At 42.2% G+C, this 16,550-nt stretch overlaps 1 protein-coding gene across 1 annotated transcript in view; it reads right to left on the bottom strand.

The window, feature by feature from the left end:
* The window catches only part of asic1c (acid-sensing (proton-gated) ion channel 1c), an 84,410-nt gene extending 68,700 nt beyond the window's left edge, over positions 1 to 15,710 (bottom strand). Inside the window, exon 1 of the mRNA XM_036519365.1 lies at positions 14,997 to 15,710. Coding sequence (XP_036375258.1) covers positions 14,997 to 15,521 — 525 coding nt within the window. The 5' untranslated portion in view covers positions 15,522 to 15,710. The remainder of the gene's footprint in view (positions 1 to 14,996) is intronic.
* Positions 15,711 to 16,550: the final 840 nt, after the last annotated feature.

Below are 16,550 nucleotides of genomic sequence, written 5' to 3'. Positions count from 1 at the left end.
GGGACATACCAAACATTTATACATCAACCTTTGAAGATGACCTTGCGTTTGCTTGTTATGTCCAGCTGAACACTTACTCTGGCGTTCAATTTCAAATATGGCATTTCTTTGAAAAATCAATATTAGTTTCAAGCTCCAGTCAGATATGCATTTTAAATGTGTTTAAGTTGAAGCACTAATCACTTTGACTTTGAATTTAAAAAATTGAAATTGAGGACTTGCCATTTTTCATAAAGGCACTTTGAAGGGAACGAAAAATTGTGATGCAAATGTCCCTGTCACGGCACACAATGAGCAACGCTCCAATGAACCCCCCGGCCAGGGTGTTCCAACCAAGAACATTGCTCATACCTTATCTTAACAAAATGCCTACAGAAAGTGTCTGGTTGGCTATAAAATGCATGTAAGAATCACTCTTACAGACCATGCTCTTAACATTCATTCAGTCATTACCTTCCCTGGGGACTACCCTTCACATTTGTCCAGAAACAATTAGAATAAAATGCTCAGGTAGTTATGCATATACCATTTCCATTTTTTCATACAGCCCATTGTAATCTGCAATCAGTACATCATGCATGACAAAACCTCTCTAGCAAATGAGACCAAGCAAACCTTAAGAAATACAACTGCTTGTGAGGTAAACTCATTTAAGGCTGAAGGGACTAAGCTAACCCTCTCACCTAGAAAAATGTGGATGAATTAAGTTATTCATTGTAAACATGGTTGTAGAAAATTCATCGTTATGAAAAAGCAGCAAATATATGGCAATCCATATACTAACGACAGCCACACTCTAACCATGTTTTAAAGCATTGCAGTTACATGTTATTTACAATGTCATAGGAAACATGAAATCGCCTGCAGCTAAAGCAATGTCCTCTGCATGATTGATACATTGCTTTATGAATAATCGTACTGAATATGGCTTACGTATGCAAAGCTCCAGTAATGCTTTTTCTCAATGAGTAAAGTCAGATGACAGCTTCCTATAAATCCCCCAGCCTCCTCTCTATCGCCTAACACCCATGAAACTGGGAAGATTTAACACATTGTGTGCTTGCTGTTTATTTAATTATTCATGTAATCATTGCAAGTAGTTCTCATTCTATACTCTCACAGTTGCAAAACATGATGAAATAGAACTACTCTAGGCTGAAATTCTATTGATAAATCATTCACTTAAGGTTAACATGTGCAGAAAGCAAATTTGAGAGGGGGGAAAAAAAACAACCAGAAACCCAGGAGATTTTGCCATGAATGAACACCAGATCAAATAACTGCATCTGGGAAGACACAAAGAGAAAGACAGACAGAGATACAAACATGTGCTGAAACTCCAGGAAACCTTTTTCCCCAATTTAATTTTGATCAACTCATTACCAGTTAGAACTGCATGTTCTAAGCACACAGTCACAAGTGTTCCAAATATGGATTTCAGGAAATCTCAGTAAATACAACAGCGAATATGACAGAATGGATTCTGATCATCTCTGAAGGCGTTTACTAAGTACTTTCGCCGCTGGATCCAGTCTGCCTGCCATCAGATGTCTGTGCCGTTGCCCTCTCCCTTTGTTGAGGGTGACACCTTGTGGCATGTTTGTGTCTGGTGGAGCACAAGAGGAGTGACACCAAACCGCCTCTAGATGGCTGTCTGGAGATTTCGCTTCTTGAGCAGAGAAAGATTACATCTAGGACCATTTAGTTAAAACCTTGCCAGGCCTGTTAATCAAAAAAGCAAACTCAGTTTAAAGAGCACCTTATCTTTTTTTTGCCTTAACGTATTTGCCTCGATTTGTTTCTTTATTACCAGCTGATTTAAACACTGTTCAACAGAACGGGACATTTTCAATTTGGGTGTCCTGTTTTTCAGTTGTATTTTTCAGACATTTCTGGATTATCTTTCAGTAGATAGTTCTGTCATGTTTATCTTTCAGTGAAGAAATAAATGTAACATCATTTGACATATGGTCAATTCTATTACCAATAGTCTCTCAAAGCTGCACTTGCATACATGCAAGGGTAAGGTTTTTGATAACTGGCTTGGTCCATTTCAAGTGATACCAATGACAGTTAATGCAATAGCTTCACACAGTCAACCTCATATTGTATTTATCTAAGTTTCTGTTTGATAGAAAAATATTTCTGTTCTGGTGTTTTGACACTCCACACAGTATCTCTTAAAGGCACAGAGGATCTTAACTGACACGCATAGCTCACACACAGAACTGTTGAATAGAATCACATACTTGACAAGTGAATCCAACATCAGTTGAAACAGATCTTAAAGTGTTGTCAGCCACTGTGTCCTGTTTGTACTTTTCAGCACCATGGAAAAGGACAGCTCCCTGTGGCCTTGGAGACTATTTAAATTAATGCTGGGGACTCAACTGCGGTGAAAAATGTAATGTTGGTAATTAAAACCAATTTACTGATTACACAAAATAAGAATGCAGTTAAAGTACCAGTATGTAGATGCCTTAATGCAGCTCAGAGCTTAAGTGTCAGTTGATCAGTCTCAAACAGAACTGAAATGCACATTCTCCATTATAGTGTACTTGCTTAATTCAGTACTGTGCGGGTGGCCACCTCCTTATGGTGTTGGAGGTTGTTTACAGTAATAATATTGATTTATATTGCTGCTCCAGGAACTGAGACAGGAATTCAATCAAAAATTCTGACCCACCTGTTAATTACAAAAAATGAGCCTGAAGGACTTTTTCCCTTAAGTCAAAACTATCCGGCCTATCTTACCCAGTCGTTTATTTTTCCAGCCAGGTTGCAGAGTGCCGAAACATAAGAATTGCTTGCATCCGAACTGCGGATGTCTCTGACCGGCCTCTCAGGTTTCCCCAGGCAGTTTGGCCCGTATCAATAAACAACAAAGCTGCCATTCCCTGGAATCAACGTCCCGTTTCCTTGTCGTGCTGTGGGCCTGTTCCGTCGGGAAACATGAGCGGTCTGTCGCTCAAGGATGCAGCGCACAACCCACGTCATAAACCAGCCTGCAGTCAAACTTTGATGGACCCAAGTTTTTCTCTCTTTTTTCAACATTTCCATTACCTGAATCGAGCCGCCATCACCGCCAGCACCTGGCTGGGTTCGGATTTTGTTAGGGCCTCTTGCATTTTCCCTTCTCAAGTAAGAAACCCTGGGGCATCTCATCACCTTGTGCCAAAACTCTTTTTTTTTACTCACTCTGCACACAAACTAAGTAAAGTGGGACACTTGGCTTTCGGCAGCGAGTTTAGTTGGCACCGACAGCTTTGCACATTATGCGCATTGCATAACAATGTGAAAACAAGAAGCTCATATAGAGCGCAATGAATTGAATGGGTTTGGGGAGTAATATTGTTTGTTGCTAGTAAAAACCGCTGATGAAAATAATTAAAAACAGATTTAATGGTTTATTATGCGGGCTTCCCCGTTGGTCCTGTAAAACAAAACTGCCATTAAAGCTGTCGCCTTTGACTTTTTTTTTTTTGGTTTTGACGCAGTGGTGTCCCTCACATGCTGACGGAGGCCACCCCGCCCTCAGTTTTCTAGGTTTTCTGATTACATCTCCCGTTGCACCTCTTCCTCCTGCGGCATCTTTCACAGGCGCGATGTTCCCAGCGTTGTACAGCTGAAGATCACTGCTTCTGCCTTTTGCACCTTCAATTAGCCCCAGCGGGGAGCACCGGGCTGCGTCATCGCATGCAGGGCAATAGTCTCAAAGTAGGAAACTACTAACACGCTCTAAAAGGCAATTTAACTCACATTCACAATTCTGAATTTAAAGCACATTTTTGGTTTGCAGTCGCAGGTAGAAGTCACAAATGTATAATTCGTAAAAACCTGGGGGGAAAAAAAAAAACAGTAGTATGGTCCTAAAGTAGCACAAGTTGCATTGTTCCTGTTTCCATTTCCCTCCAATGGAGAGTAAATTACAGATGACTGACTTTAGTCATGTGATGTGAATCCTACTTATGTTTAGCTTGTGTTGTAGCTGGTATGTTTTGTACTCTCTTGTATTGTCACACCACTTCTCACTGCAAGCCTGTTTGGAATCTCTAGCTGTACCTCAGGTGTGTCTTACTGTGACAACTTCTACACTCATGCTGGAGCCCTGAAGAGAGACAAATGTGATCCTCCAGTACACTCATGTGCAGCCAATGGCTATTTTTCCAACTGCAAGTGACTTAGAGCACCGCAGTGAAGTGGGCACCGAGTGGAGGATAACCCCTACTCCACTAACACTGTCTAACAACTTGCAGGCATCTGATGAAATCACAGAGTGCTTGTCAGTGGTGAGATGAGGAAACCGTGGCCGACCCAATCACCCCAGTCCCCAGTAGAACAAAGCCAATTTGTTCCACCACTGGGGGATCCCAGTTATTATTGGCAGACAGTTTTAAACCTGGCAACCTGGCCAGCTTGCACACAGCATGTATGCCTTCCCAACTCAGCCACTTGAGAGCCATAATTAAAATATCTCTCCCTTAATATGTACATAATATATTACAATGCTGGTGCATGTCTTTCAAGCATACAGTAAGTCACCTCATGGCAGAGAGTGGATTCGGACAAAACTGCATGTTGGCTTTTTTATTTTCTTCGTCAGCAAGCTTCCGGCTCTGTCCCCTTCACTGACAGATACTGCTCAGGGACTCTCAGTTAACCTGAAAGTTGACACATGATCTGGGGGAAGGGCCGGAATCATCCTCATCTTGGCAAAAAAGAGCAAAAATAGATCTGTGACACCATTAGAGGAAACCTTAAGCTATCGATCAATAGCCACGGTAACCCAAGATCAAAGGTCATTATGAGTCTAAGAGAAAGGACGACTGACATCATTGAAGGCAAAACAAAAATCCATGGTTACAATCTCCTAAGTACGCAGCACCCCCCAAGGAATGTGACACAGTGATCCCATAAGCCAACTCTGTCACAACTTGCAATTTACCAACATGGAAAAACTGTTTTTAAACATTTCACATTATTTTCATAAATTAACAATAAAAATGAAATGAATTTTTGTAATCCAGCTGGTCCATGTGCAGGTTCAAAGCCAGTTTGGGACACTGCTGTTGAACCCTTTGAACCCTATGAACCATTGTATGTTGTCCTGGATAAGGAGAGCTTGTGAGCAACTGCACAACCGCATAAAGAGTATTCACATTCACATTAAACACTCTGCAGCACTAAGTCCTTGCTCACTAATTCATTGAATATTCCAGTCAGAGCTGGACTGAAGGGAGAACTCCCACAGTGATTTATACGCAGCTGGACTTCTGGCAACACTAAAACTCTGCACACACCTGAAGCCAGATTTTCAGATTTTTGGCAGTGTCAGAAACCATCCATATCAAAATGTTTGTGGTCAGCCTAAAAGGTGCATATTACATCTACCAGGGCCTGACTCAGACAACAGAAAGTTATCCCCTAGGATAGTACTGATGACTGTAGCATACCTGGCCTGGGACACTATGTGTCGATCATTAGCACAGGGATTCAGCAGAGCTCAGAGGCTATTGCTTTCATTTTTCTATTCAGCCCCTTTGTTTCATAATCATCTTCTCAGACAACAGTTATAATTCGACAGTGGAGAGGGGGCAGAGAGCTTCCTCATTGGTCAACTCAATGAATCCAGTGCCTTCCTGTTTTCCAGAGCAAAAGGAACAGATTCTGAGCCTTCTGTAGACCTCAGTTTGGACAGCAATATTCACAACCAGTGGGGTTTTGCACAGGACGTACAGCAGTAAGTGCTGTCATGTAACCATGTTAACCAAAACAGATTTAATGATAATATGGCAAAAATGACAACGTGATTGACGTTACCTGTCCATAAAGGATCACTCTGATATTAAAACAATGGAGACCAACTAAAACAAGGCAGCTCCCCATTCTCCACCAATCATTTCAGAGCATACGCTCCACATGACTTCATAAAGAGTCCGTGCTCAGATGGTTTTGCTGGTTGTGTACAATCAAATGTGCTGATTGTATAAATATGAGTGGCCATTTAATCTCCCTAAATCTGTCCCCATTTGCGGAGTGGCGCCATCAAACAGGCACTCTGCAGATGAGATAGCATTGAGAGTGGGTAATTCGCTGATTTATGCCTGTGAAAACGCATTTACCACAAGTCTTAAACAAGATGTCTCTCTTTTCGCTTTTGCCTCTGGCTGCTCTGGCTTATCTTCCCAACGTGTTATTCCCTTGTTATCAAGCAGATCTAAGCTTGAGTACATTGCTTTTCTCTTCCCCGTGCGTTGTAAACGGAGGAGACTTGTTTATGCACCAGTTTAATATGTTCCCTCTGAACGAAGCTCATTAATTAAAACGTTAATCTCTTTATCAGATAATATTAACCTCTGTAATTAAATGAGCGCAATGACTGTTTGCGATTCAAAACTGTGAAACCAATAATGGCGGAACTTCATTAGTCGTGGCTAAATGCTTGCCGCCCATTTCGCGAGGCGAGAGTAACTTGCCTTCTTTGTACTGTGGAGTTACCTGACTGTTAACACTGTTAGTCAGAGATGGCAACAGTTGAGTGGTATTAGCCATGAGGGATACTGCAGTTATGCTTTCCCCTGTTAGCCATATTGATTTAGAGGCTGGCTTGATGTCAGCTACCCTCCGAACTTCGTGGATTCAGTTGAACCTTATATATTACAGCTCTTTTTTCCTGGTCTCCAGTGGTTACTTTTTGACCCTGTAAGTGCATTCATATTTAAATCCTCTCCTCATATAAGACCCTCATTTGACAATGATATTCCTATAAGCAACTGATCCTTATAAGTGAAGTAGCTTAAATGGACTTTTTATGATTGTTACAAACTGACTCCAATACGTTATATGCACGACATTTGCATTTACCTGAGCAAACAAGACAGGAGCAATGGGAGATGCCAACTGGGTGAAAAATTGAGAACAATTACGTATTATTTATTTGCATAGGCGACACTCTTATCTTGAGAGAACCTTGGAGAATACATCTTATGTATTCTGTAACCCATTTATATGGTTAGATTATTTTTTTGGTATGGGAGAGATTGAGATGGAGTACCTTGCTCAAGGGTAAAACAGCGGTGTCCCAAATGGGAATGCACTTGTAAAGGGCCGCCATTAATAATTGATGCAGACAGAGCAGCAGGACGAGGATATGATGCCAGGATCATCTGTTCGCTCTCAGTGGCTGTACCAACTTCCCCGTGCTGCGGCGGCTTTTAGCATGCATCACACCCTCCTGACAAGCCCCTATTCAAGGCTGCTGCCCTGTGTTTCTGTTGCCGTTTGAAGAGCACTTCTGCTTACCCCTCCAAGGAAATAACTCCTTCTGCATTCCTGAAATGAGCCTTCTTGTGTGTTTTTTGTTTTTTACCGTCTTTGTTGTATAAGGAGTTGGCTTCCGTCTGCTGGTATTAAGCTCATTAACGAGAGCATCTGCTTTCTACTCATCACTGGAGCCACCATGCACTCCCTCTATCCCTACCTCTCCCTTTCTCTCTCTGTCTCTCTCTCCATCTCTGTCTCTCTCTCTCTCTTTCTCCGTCTCTCCCTCTCTCTGCAGTCGGATCCGCGGCGTCTGATTTAGCGCAGGGGCCCAGTAGGGATGCCAATTTAGATCGGACCTAATCAGAGCCGGGCAATTAAAAGTGATAAAGTATGAAAACAGACAGTGTGGCGCAGACAGAATCAATCAGTCATTAATACGTCTCTCTTCCTGGCCTTGTCTAATTAAGACGCCGGAACGGGACAGCTCGAGACATGAGCCGCTTATTTAGCAGCTTTCCTCTTTTTTCTCAAACGTTACTTGACTCTTTTTTCGTCCAAAGATATCAGTGCACATATCCCAAGGGGTAATTCTTATGCAGCCATGTTTCACAAAGTAATTGCTCAGTACTGCAGTAGGCGTTCACAGCAGGGCTTTGAACCTTCAAAGTTTCACTCACAAGCTATCCCTCCAAATACTTTGCCACATATATAAATGTCACTTACTGCCATTAATTGTGGTTTTCATTTTCATGTTTTGGGAATTTGGACAGCTATTATAGTGCCTTTCCACCATGTTTGCTCTGACTAACAGAAGCCATTAGCAGTTTATAACAACCTTGCCTGTTTCAGTTTAGGGAAGGTCGGCTTGTGCACCAACGCGTGCATAAAACTCAAAGAAAACATTGTGCCAGAACAGAAATGAAAGCAACAACTGCACTGGGGTTTTAACAGCGATGAAATAGTTTAAAGTTACATAATCTAATATTTACATCCAAAAGGGGGACAGCTCTATGAAAATCTGCCTCTCTCAGTCAGTTTTTGTGTTTTGTGCAGCGATGGAACATCAGGAAGGAAGGAACAAGCTCAAATGTTCCTCAAGGAAAGAGCCAACCCTGAATCACCTTCTCCATGAACATTTCTGCTGTAAAGCTGTCACACTTAATGTTCAATCTGGGACGGTTTTTATCTAGTACTCTGAATAACAATGGGCTCTAATGAGTTATACAAGTAACAATGTAAACCTTTCAGACTGCACTGTTATTCTTCACTCAGCTGCTGTTCTGATTAGTAGACACAGAGTGCTGTAGCATTAAGATGTTTCAGGTTGTGTAAGTGAATATCAATACTGCCACAGAGGGTATACTTGCAGAGGTGTCATCTTCAAAGCATTCTTCCCTCACCTTTGGTGTTTTACATGCTTTGCAAATGAATACGTTGCACAATAACAATAACTTCAGGAGAAGAATAGCTGATGCAGTGGCAGAACAGGAAGGTTCAAAGCTCTGCACCTTTACTCAATCTAGTATTTGATCATTGGGATTATCATCAAAGCCAACAGAAAACCTGCAGACTGTAAACTACCACTGCCAGTAGAAGGGTGCCAGATGCCCAACAGTAAGTGCAATATCTCAGAGCTTGCAGTACAAGAGAGCAGTTTTCCTGGTATTCATTATCCTCACACTGTGCGTAGATAGACACAGAAGTGCATGTTCCTGATTTCACTAGATGTCACAAGATCTATCTCCCAATACCCCCTTTGTTTGTTCTTCACGGATGCCATAGGCCGACGCCTATCCTCGTTAACGTGCGGGCTGTACCATTTCCACTGAGGAGGGGTTCACTTTAAGTACATCTTCAGCAAGCTCTCTGCTCCTTACAGTAGACAGAAATAAATCCACCTGTCTCCCGACACCGCGGGCCGGCAGAGCGGAGAGAATTACTGCAGGCTCCGGAGGGGCAATGAATTATTAATCCAGTCCTTCTGCACTGAGGCTCAGTGGGGGTTTCAGGTTTACCCATAATCATCCAACACAACCCCCCACCCCCCTTTCTCAAAACTGACAGACACCACCTAGTTACAAGGACAGAGGGACCAGTCACTATTAGGCCATTGGCATGCTGCACTGAGATTCACCATAGCCACATGCTTACGGTTCACATTTCTACACAAACCCTAGCAGCTGAATGTGAGGAATATAGTTTAGGGTAAGGTTTTTATTTAGTTGCCTCCATTTATGAATTCTAAATAAATGAAATGTGTGTATTCTAAATGACATGTGACTTTATATACATAGGGAGTCAACCTGAATCACAGATCCTGCCAGGAAAACTGTAATTACACAAAAAAGCAAGCCTGCGTGTCATACAAGTAATTATCTGAACTGCAGCTGGAATGCTAAAGTTTGTGCTCAAATATTTGTATCTGAAAGAATTTCATAAGACTATACGTGTATTCTGCTATATGGACAGACTGGCAGGTTTGCCAGGTGTGGTGGGTTAGATATTTTAGCATATGTATGGTAGATAAAGCATTGTATGGCAGGTCAGGTAACAGTCTAGGGCAGGTGTTAGGGTGTAGAGGTGTTTGGGTTTGTGAGGTATGGTAATGTGGAGCTGTCCGAATTTGTCACAGTTCTCACAGCATGTCACAATTTATACAGTTTTCTTTACATATTACACTCCAGTAGCCTTTTCAACAGAATAACAACATGAAACATTAGCAGAACATATATATTATATAATAACCTAACAGGTTACCCTCTGTCTGGACTTGACTACAATACAACATATACAATCATAATAACTCATTTCCAGAGGCTTCCAAACTACTTTCACTTGTCCTAGCTGAGATCTCTACCTGGTTGTCAAACCATCATCTCAGATGCAGTCTTCCCAAGACAGACCGACTCCACCTACAGGCTAAATTCATACCTGTCCAAGGTCTGTCAGATCTAGATCATCTCTAGATGATACAAAAGTGTTCCCCTTTCAAATCTCAACATCAGCATTAATATCACTGATAAATTCTTCTTCAAAGAGTGCATTGCTTCCTTGAACCAGCCCTGCAGGGCTTCCCTAATCAGCATTAAAAGTTTCTATTTTTCACCACCTAATCTACCTACAGCTCCTGGTCTTGGCAGTTCAGGTTATTCAGGATGCTGCTGATAGGCTTGTCTTCAGTCTCCTGAAATATGCCCACATTTCGCCTCCCTTCAGTGCTTTCCCATCACCACTCACATCAAATTAAAGCCACTGGTTACCTGCCTAGCTGACCAGGCAGTCAAGGGCATGCCATCTTACTACCTTCAGAGCATCATCAGCCTTCACACCTCCGCATGGCCTCTCCGCTTGGCAGCCTCTGGTCTTCTGGTTTTTTCTCCCTCGGCTGTGCAGCACAAACCTATCTTCACCCTCCCCACCACCGCTCCCCTAATGGTGGAACACCTGCTTCCAAGATGCACAATCACTTATCATCTTCTGTCATCAAATGAAATGACAACTGTTTAGACCATGACACATACCCTTGCTTCTGATTTGGTAAATACATTGTTTCATCAGAAACATATAAGACATGCAAAAGAAAAAAAAGCAAATACTAACAACATTGAAAAACATACACATATCTATATATAATATATAACAGTTGCCAACACCTACAGTTTTCTTCCTCAGGAAGAGTATGACCACTATTGTCTAAAGACATTTGGTGGAGCGCAAAACAAGTACTGCAGATATCATCCAGCTCAAAATGAGACATTTAAACAAGACTAGCAGCAATGAAGATATTTCATCATGAACATAAATAAATCCATATTTAGCCATTTGGTGGCAGTCCTCTCCCTTCAGTAAGCAGTATTTGCTACACCAATGGCTTTTAAAAGCTGTTGAACCCAGCAGTTCCAAATCAAATGCAGCAAAGATATGAAAAAAAGAGAGGTGACTCATGAACTTGCTCTGAAAACTCTAGTCTGGCTCAGCTCAGGAAGACCTCTATTCCAATGGCCAACAATGTAATGAGTTCAAAGTATGCAATTAAATGATAATACTCAGCCTACAGCTCAGGGGATAGAATATCTGTACCAAGTCCTACATGGCCTGGTCGACAGCTAAGACCAAAGAAGAAAGGGCATAAAAAGAAGACGATAACGATGAAGGAGCTGAAGAAAGTGATGGCAATGCTGATGTAATTTAAGGTCATGCAAAATAACAGCAGCCTGCACATATTCACGTACAAAATAACTACAGGCCAGATTGCAAATCCCAATTGCAGTGTCAATATGGGTAAATGTTAAGACCAGCCATCCATTTGATATGACAATTTGCTATGATTTCACTCTGAATAATTTCAGCCATTTGAGGGAAAGTGTCACGTATCTCTCAGATAGTCTACTGTGAGATAAACTCTCCTCCCCGGCCCTTAGCTCTTGTCTTGCATTAATCAATGATCCATTTCAGTGAAATACAATACTTCCAGTTTTCTATCTGAGGGGACAGCTTCTACTGTCTGTAGGCATGCTGTGATGCATCCCGTCGAGGGGGGAATATCGAAGAGGACAATTACAGCTCGAGAAACCAGAGGGAGAAAAATAACACCAATTATGCACATTTTAAGGCCTGAGTTTCATCCATTCTGTAGATCTGTTCTCAGATTGCTCAGCCTGTCTTGGACGGCCTTATTCACAGGCACAAGATTTAATTACTTGAAGTTCCAAATGAAGAGTCGGGAGAATATTTAGACAATCCCTATGTAATTAACAAAGCCGACCCAACCTCAAGTATAAAAAGCCCACTCACCACTTCCTTCCTGTGCCAGCTGTTCATGGTATCCCTCCTTCACCCTGTCCACTCCTTTTTATATTACTTTCAAAAGACACTGGCACGTAAATGTGCTTATGTTTGAATGGAGATGGCAGCATTGGATATAAATGGTCTGGAGATACATATCATGCAAGTTCAGATAGGTCTCAGATTTCAAACTCCTGAAGGTAAGCTCAAGGTCTTTAGCAAAAATCTTCTATTTGAGCAAAACTCCAGTTTATTCAAATGTACACACTAGTGTTGCTAAATATTGCAGATTTGCGTACACTTACTTAAATTTACTAAGGGGACCTATGAAATGCTGAAAATATAATATAATGCCAACACAAAATTTACTATGATAGTCAGCGGTGTGTCTGACTCATAGCACACACTGTGCAGTCACATCTGAGGTACTGCAGGGCCATGTGGCAGGCTGACAGTTTATGTTTTGGAACAAAATGTATATTGAAATGCTGGCCAATTACACTTCTGGCTCAGTGTTAAAACTGGTCAAAAACTTCATGGAAAACAAACCCCTAACAAGGACTAATGGGAAAATGCTAGCCAGCTTGGCGTCACATCACAGACATGAAAATAATGCCTGCAAGTGAAGATACAAGCAAACTTCCTTATACAGTGAGGGTGCAGATACTGTGTGCCAGCGTCTATCACTTATCTACCATTTATCTCCCTGATAAACATGTGCTAATGTGCTTCCTTGTCATTTGTCAACATCACTGAAGTGGAGCTGTTGCATGTATTCAAATGATATTTATTCAAGTGACAGCAGGCGTATGGCTACTCCATAAAGTGCCTTTGGAAAAGTTTTCAATGCCACAAAAATGCCTTACTACCGGTAAACTGAGAAAAGACGCAGCAGCAGCAAGCAGCAATAGATCACACTGATAAAAGCTTGTAGATAGGAACTCCTATAATACACACACAAGGCTTATTGAGACCAATCTAGCACCCTAGAGAAGACACTTGTTCAAGAGAACATTGGTACACAGTGTAAAAGAACTTAAGGTACCACAAAAAATCTGCCACACTCTCTGATTTAACATTTTATTCAGATTTAATGCCTTAATTCCTCAGTTTCATTTTCTGATTTTTTAATTTATTTTAGTTTAATTTCCTTATTTTAATTCACTTACTTTTAAGTAGGCTTGTTGCAAACAGGAAACTGTGTAATATTTCAGAGAGAAACTCAACAAAGCTCTGTCCAGGAATGCAAACTTTTAATGTCACACTCACCATATTTTTTGCTGAGTGCTGAGAGGACTTTATTTACTTTTTAATCAAAAGCACCTTAACTTTTGTCTTCAATAAATTATTTTTTTCTGCTATTTTTTTCAACTATTACAGCACTACAGCGGGACAGCAAACTGTACATACAGAAACTATCAATTATGCATACTTTTCATGACCACCGCATTACAATGTGAAGATTAACTTAAGTTTTATGTTCCATAAGCTCCTCAACATCCATTCTCTGTCCTGATCCACTGTTTCTACTGCTACTGTGGATGCAGTGTCATGGGCAGCTACAATAAAACTCAAAGGGCTGTGTCTCTCCACCAAGCTGCAACTGTTGGCTGCCAACCTCATTACTTGTATGTCATACTGCCTTATGATCCATTTAAGGCTATCATAGTGATAATGTCTATAACTTGCACCATGAACTTAGATAAAACAACACACATTCAGGGGAAATTTTGGCAGCTAACCCCTTCCAGTGTGGAATTACTGGCTTAACTTCTAAAGCTGCTTTGGGCACTATAATTCAATGTAGTTGCAATACAAACAGTATTATAATAAAGCCTCAAAGCAAACACCATCAAATCCTCCAAATCTTCAGAATTTTGTGTTGTACATCATGACAATAATTAGATATTGATTATGCACTTCTGCAAATATAGCTGGATATAAAAAAGCATTTTATGTACAATGAAGCTTATTATTTATGTGCAATTGTACATCACAAAAGGTTACGCTTTCATTTTGATTGTGAGTTTATTGGAGTACAAAGTATGAGCAAATGTTGCAGAACAAAGAATAGCACTGGGTGACTAATAGGGAACCAAAAACTAAGCAACAATCAAAGTGCCACCTCTAACAGCGGACTGTCAACGCATAATTACAACTCTAAGTGCCGTTATGTATTTTAAATTAGTTTGTGTTGGAAGCCCGAAGTAATCATGGCAAATTAAAGATAGCAACTGAGATCATAAACGCATCTTTGATGTCTGGCTTTGAAGAGCCGTTTTAGCACCAAAAGAAAGATACGCAGCTACAATTCATGGGACTGAGTTCAGTCAAGAAAAAAATCTTCTGTGGGAAATAATACATATACACAGCGCTAATACATATTTATGCCTTAACATTCAGTGTTTATATTGCTTCACTTAACTATTTGTATGTATCCAATTTTGCTGAAACCACTCTCAAAGTTGAAGTGAACAGGAATAAAACAATAGAACACATATGACATATTTATCATATAGGAAATATAGGAATATATCATATAGGAAATATGATATTTGCGGGAACTTGCCTAAAGTCAGAGAATTATACCTCATACCTCATAGCCAAATATCAACATAGAGCATTTTACACCACAATTTTGTATTTGTATGGAAAACGTAACTAATCAAGAACTTGTCAAGAATCCATCCTCGTGTTAGCTAGTAAGCCTGCAAGCTCATGGATCTGTTCTAAAAACACTAGTTTAATATCACAACCATTTTACTCATACTCTTATGTTCATATTTCTATGAGCTTTTGAACAAGAGTGCTCGTACTTTTGAAGGTCACAACCATTGGTTCACCTTCTAAAGTGCCATCTGTGTGTGTGGTGAGTCGGGTGGAGGAATAGGGTAGAAGAGTGGGGTTATGTGGTTCGGGAGTAGAGGGGGATCAGGATTGGGACTCACGGTGGTAAAGTTCTCTGGCCCACAGTCCACACCACGGTACTTGCAGTCCAGAAGCATTTCCTCAATGTTGTGGCTGGTGCGCTGCACAAACTCCAGCATGTTGAAGGTCTTGCTGGGGAAGAACTTGCCGCCGTCCGAGGGCTGGCCGAGAGCAGCCAGGTAGTCGTCAAAGTCTGCCTGCTCCACGCCCAGCATCCGCGCCATCCAGAAGAGGTCGTTGCGGCGCATCTGCGACTTTCGGAAGCTGTTGTAGTTGCAGAGGGTAATGGCGGGGAAGTACATGACAGGGCTGTCCATCTCGTCCAGGAGGGTGACATGGGGGTACTTGTAATACTCGATGACCCGGTCCGCTACCTGGTAGAGGAAGATGGAGAGCGAGGAGGTGAAGGCGGCCGCCCAGAGGAGGCGGCGGATGGTCACCCCGCCGGGCAGGAAGATGTGGCTGAGCCCGTGCAGGGTGCAGTTTGCCCCGAACACGGTGATGTCTGAGGGGCGGGGCTGCTCTGCCTCTTCGGCTGTCCCCATGGTCGCTGCTGCTCCAGGTCCTGCTGTTTCAGTCCCTAAGGCAAGACAAACAGCTCCAGTCTATGGACGAGCCCGGGTGGTCAGAGGTCCCTTTGTGAGTATTAAAGCTCCGGGTCTGTAGAGGAGTCCTGGTGCTTGGTCCTGAGGCGAGTCCTAAAGCTCCGGTCTGTGGACAAATGCTGGTTCTGTGGTCACCCTCCTCGCCCTTGCTGAGAAGCTCTGCAAGATAGCTGCAGAGGATAAGGGCTCCAAGTGTGAAGGGGGGCGGGAAGTGGGAGGGAGTCCGGTTTCCTAACCGCCCCTGGGAGGGCTTGAGAGGGGCGGGGTGGGTCGTGTGAAGTGAAAGATGGGAGCAGAGCTCAGAGCACTGACGAGGGTGTTCCTCTGTACACTGCTACAGGACACCGCAAAGTTCTGAGATCGGATATCCCAGAGATTTCGGGGATGGCCCAGTCTAGGGGTCATAAAACAAAGGAGGCAGAGGCAGAACACAACGACCAAGACTGGGGATCCCAAAAAAGTGGGGTGCACCTCTTTAATACAGCCCAAATGAACTCCCATTGTTTCAAACACTGGCCCTGGACAATACCAGATTTTTGTGTACATTTTATTAAACGGTGAAGGCGCACTTTGAAAACCTTACCACTATCCTCGGTTATAACCTGGTTTGCTCAATAAAACAGCCAAGAGCTGCACATAGACTTTTCTTTTCTTCCTTTTCTTAGCAAACAAATCTAGCTCTTAGGCGTGATTGGATGTGTAGAAGCTAGCAGCTCCACAGAGAGGGCAAACGGATCCCAGGACAGGGTTTCCTTTGTCCATCTAGTGGAGTTAAAGCTCCCCGTCAGATTAGTTTGCCATCCTAAAGCAGATTCACATAAGCTCTGGTGGTCCAGTTACAGCATTCTGAGCTCTCCGAAAAGTTTGCACTGTGTGTCTGTTCGTGCTGGAGGAAACGGGCAAAGAGCGTGACCCTCTCCTGAGCAGAGAGAGTAAATGAGAGCCACGAGAGAAGCTCTGAAGCAGCAG

The sequence above is a fragment of the Megalops cyprinoides genome, chromosome 24 (genome assembly GCF_013368585.1).
Source record: "Megalops cyprinoides isolate fMegCyp1 chromosome 24, fMegCyp1.pri, whole genome shotgun sequence".
NCBI lineage: Eukaryota > Metazoa > Chordata > Actinopteri > Elopiformes > Megalopidae > Megalops > Megalops cyprinoides.
This window is presented reverse-complemented; position numbering and strand designations above follow the sequence as displayed.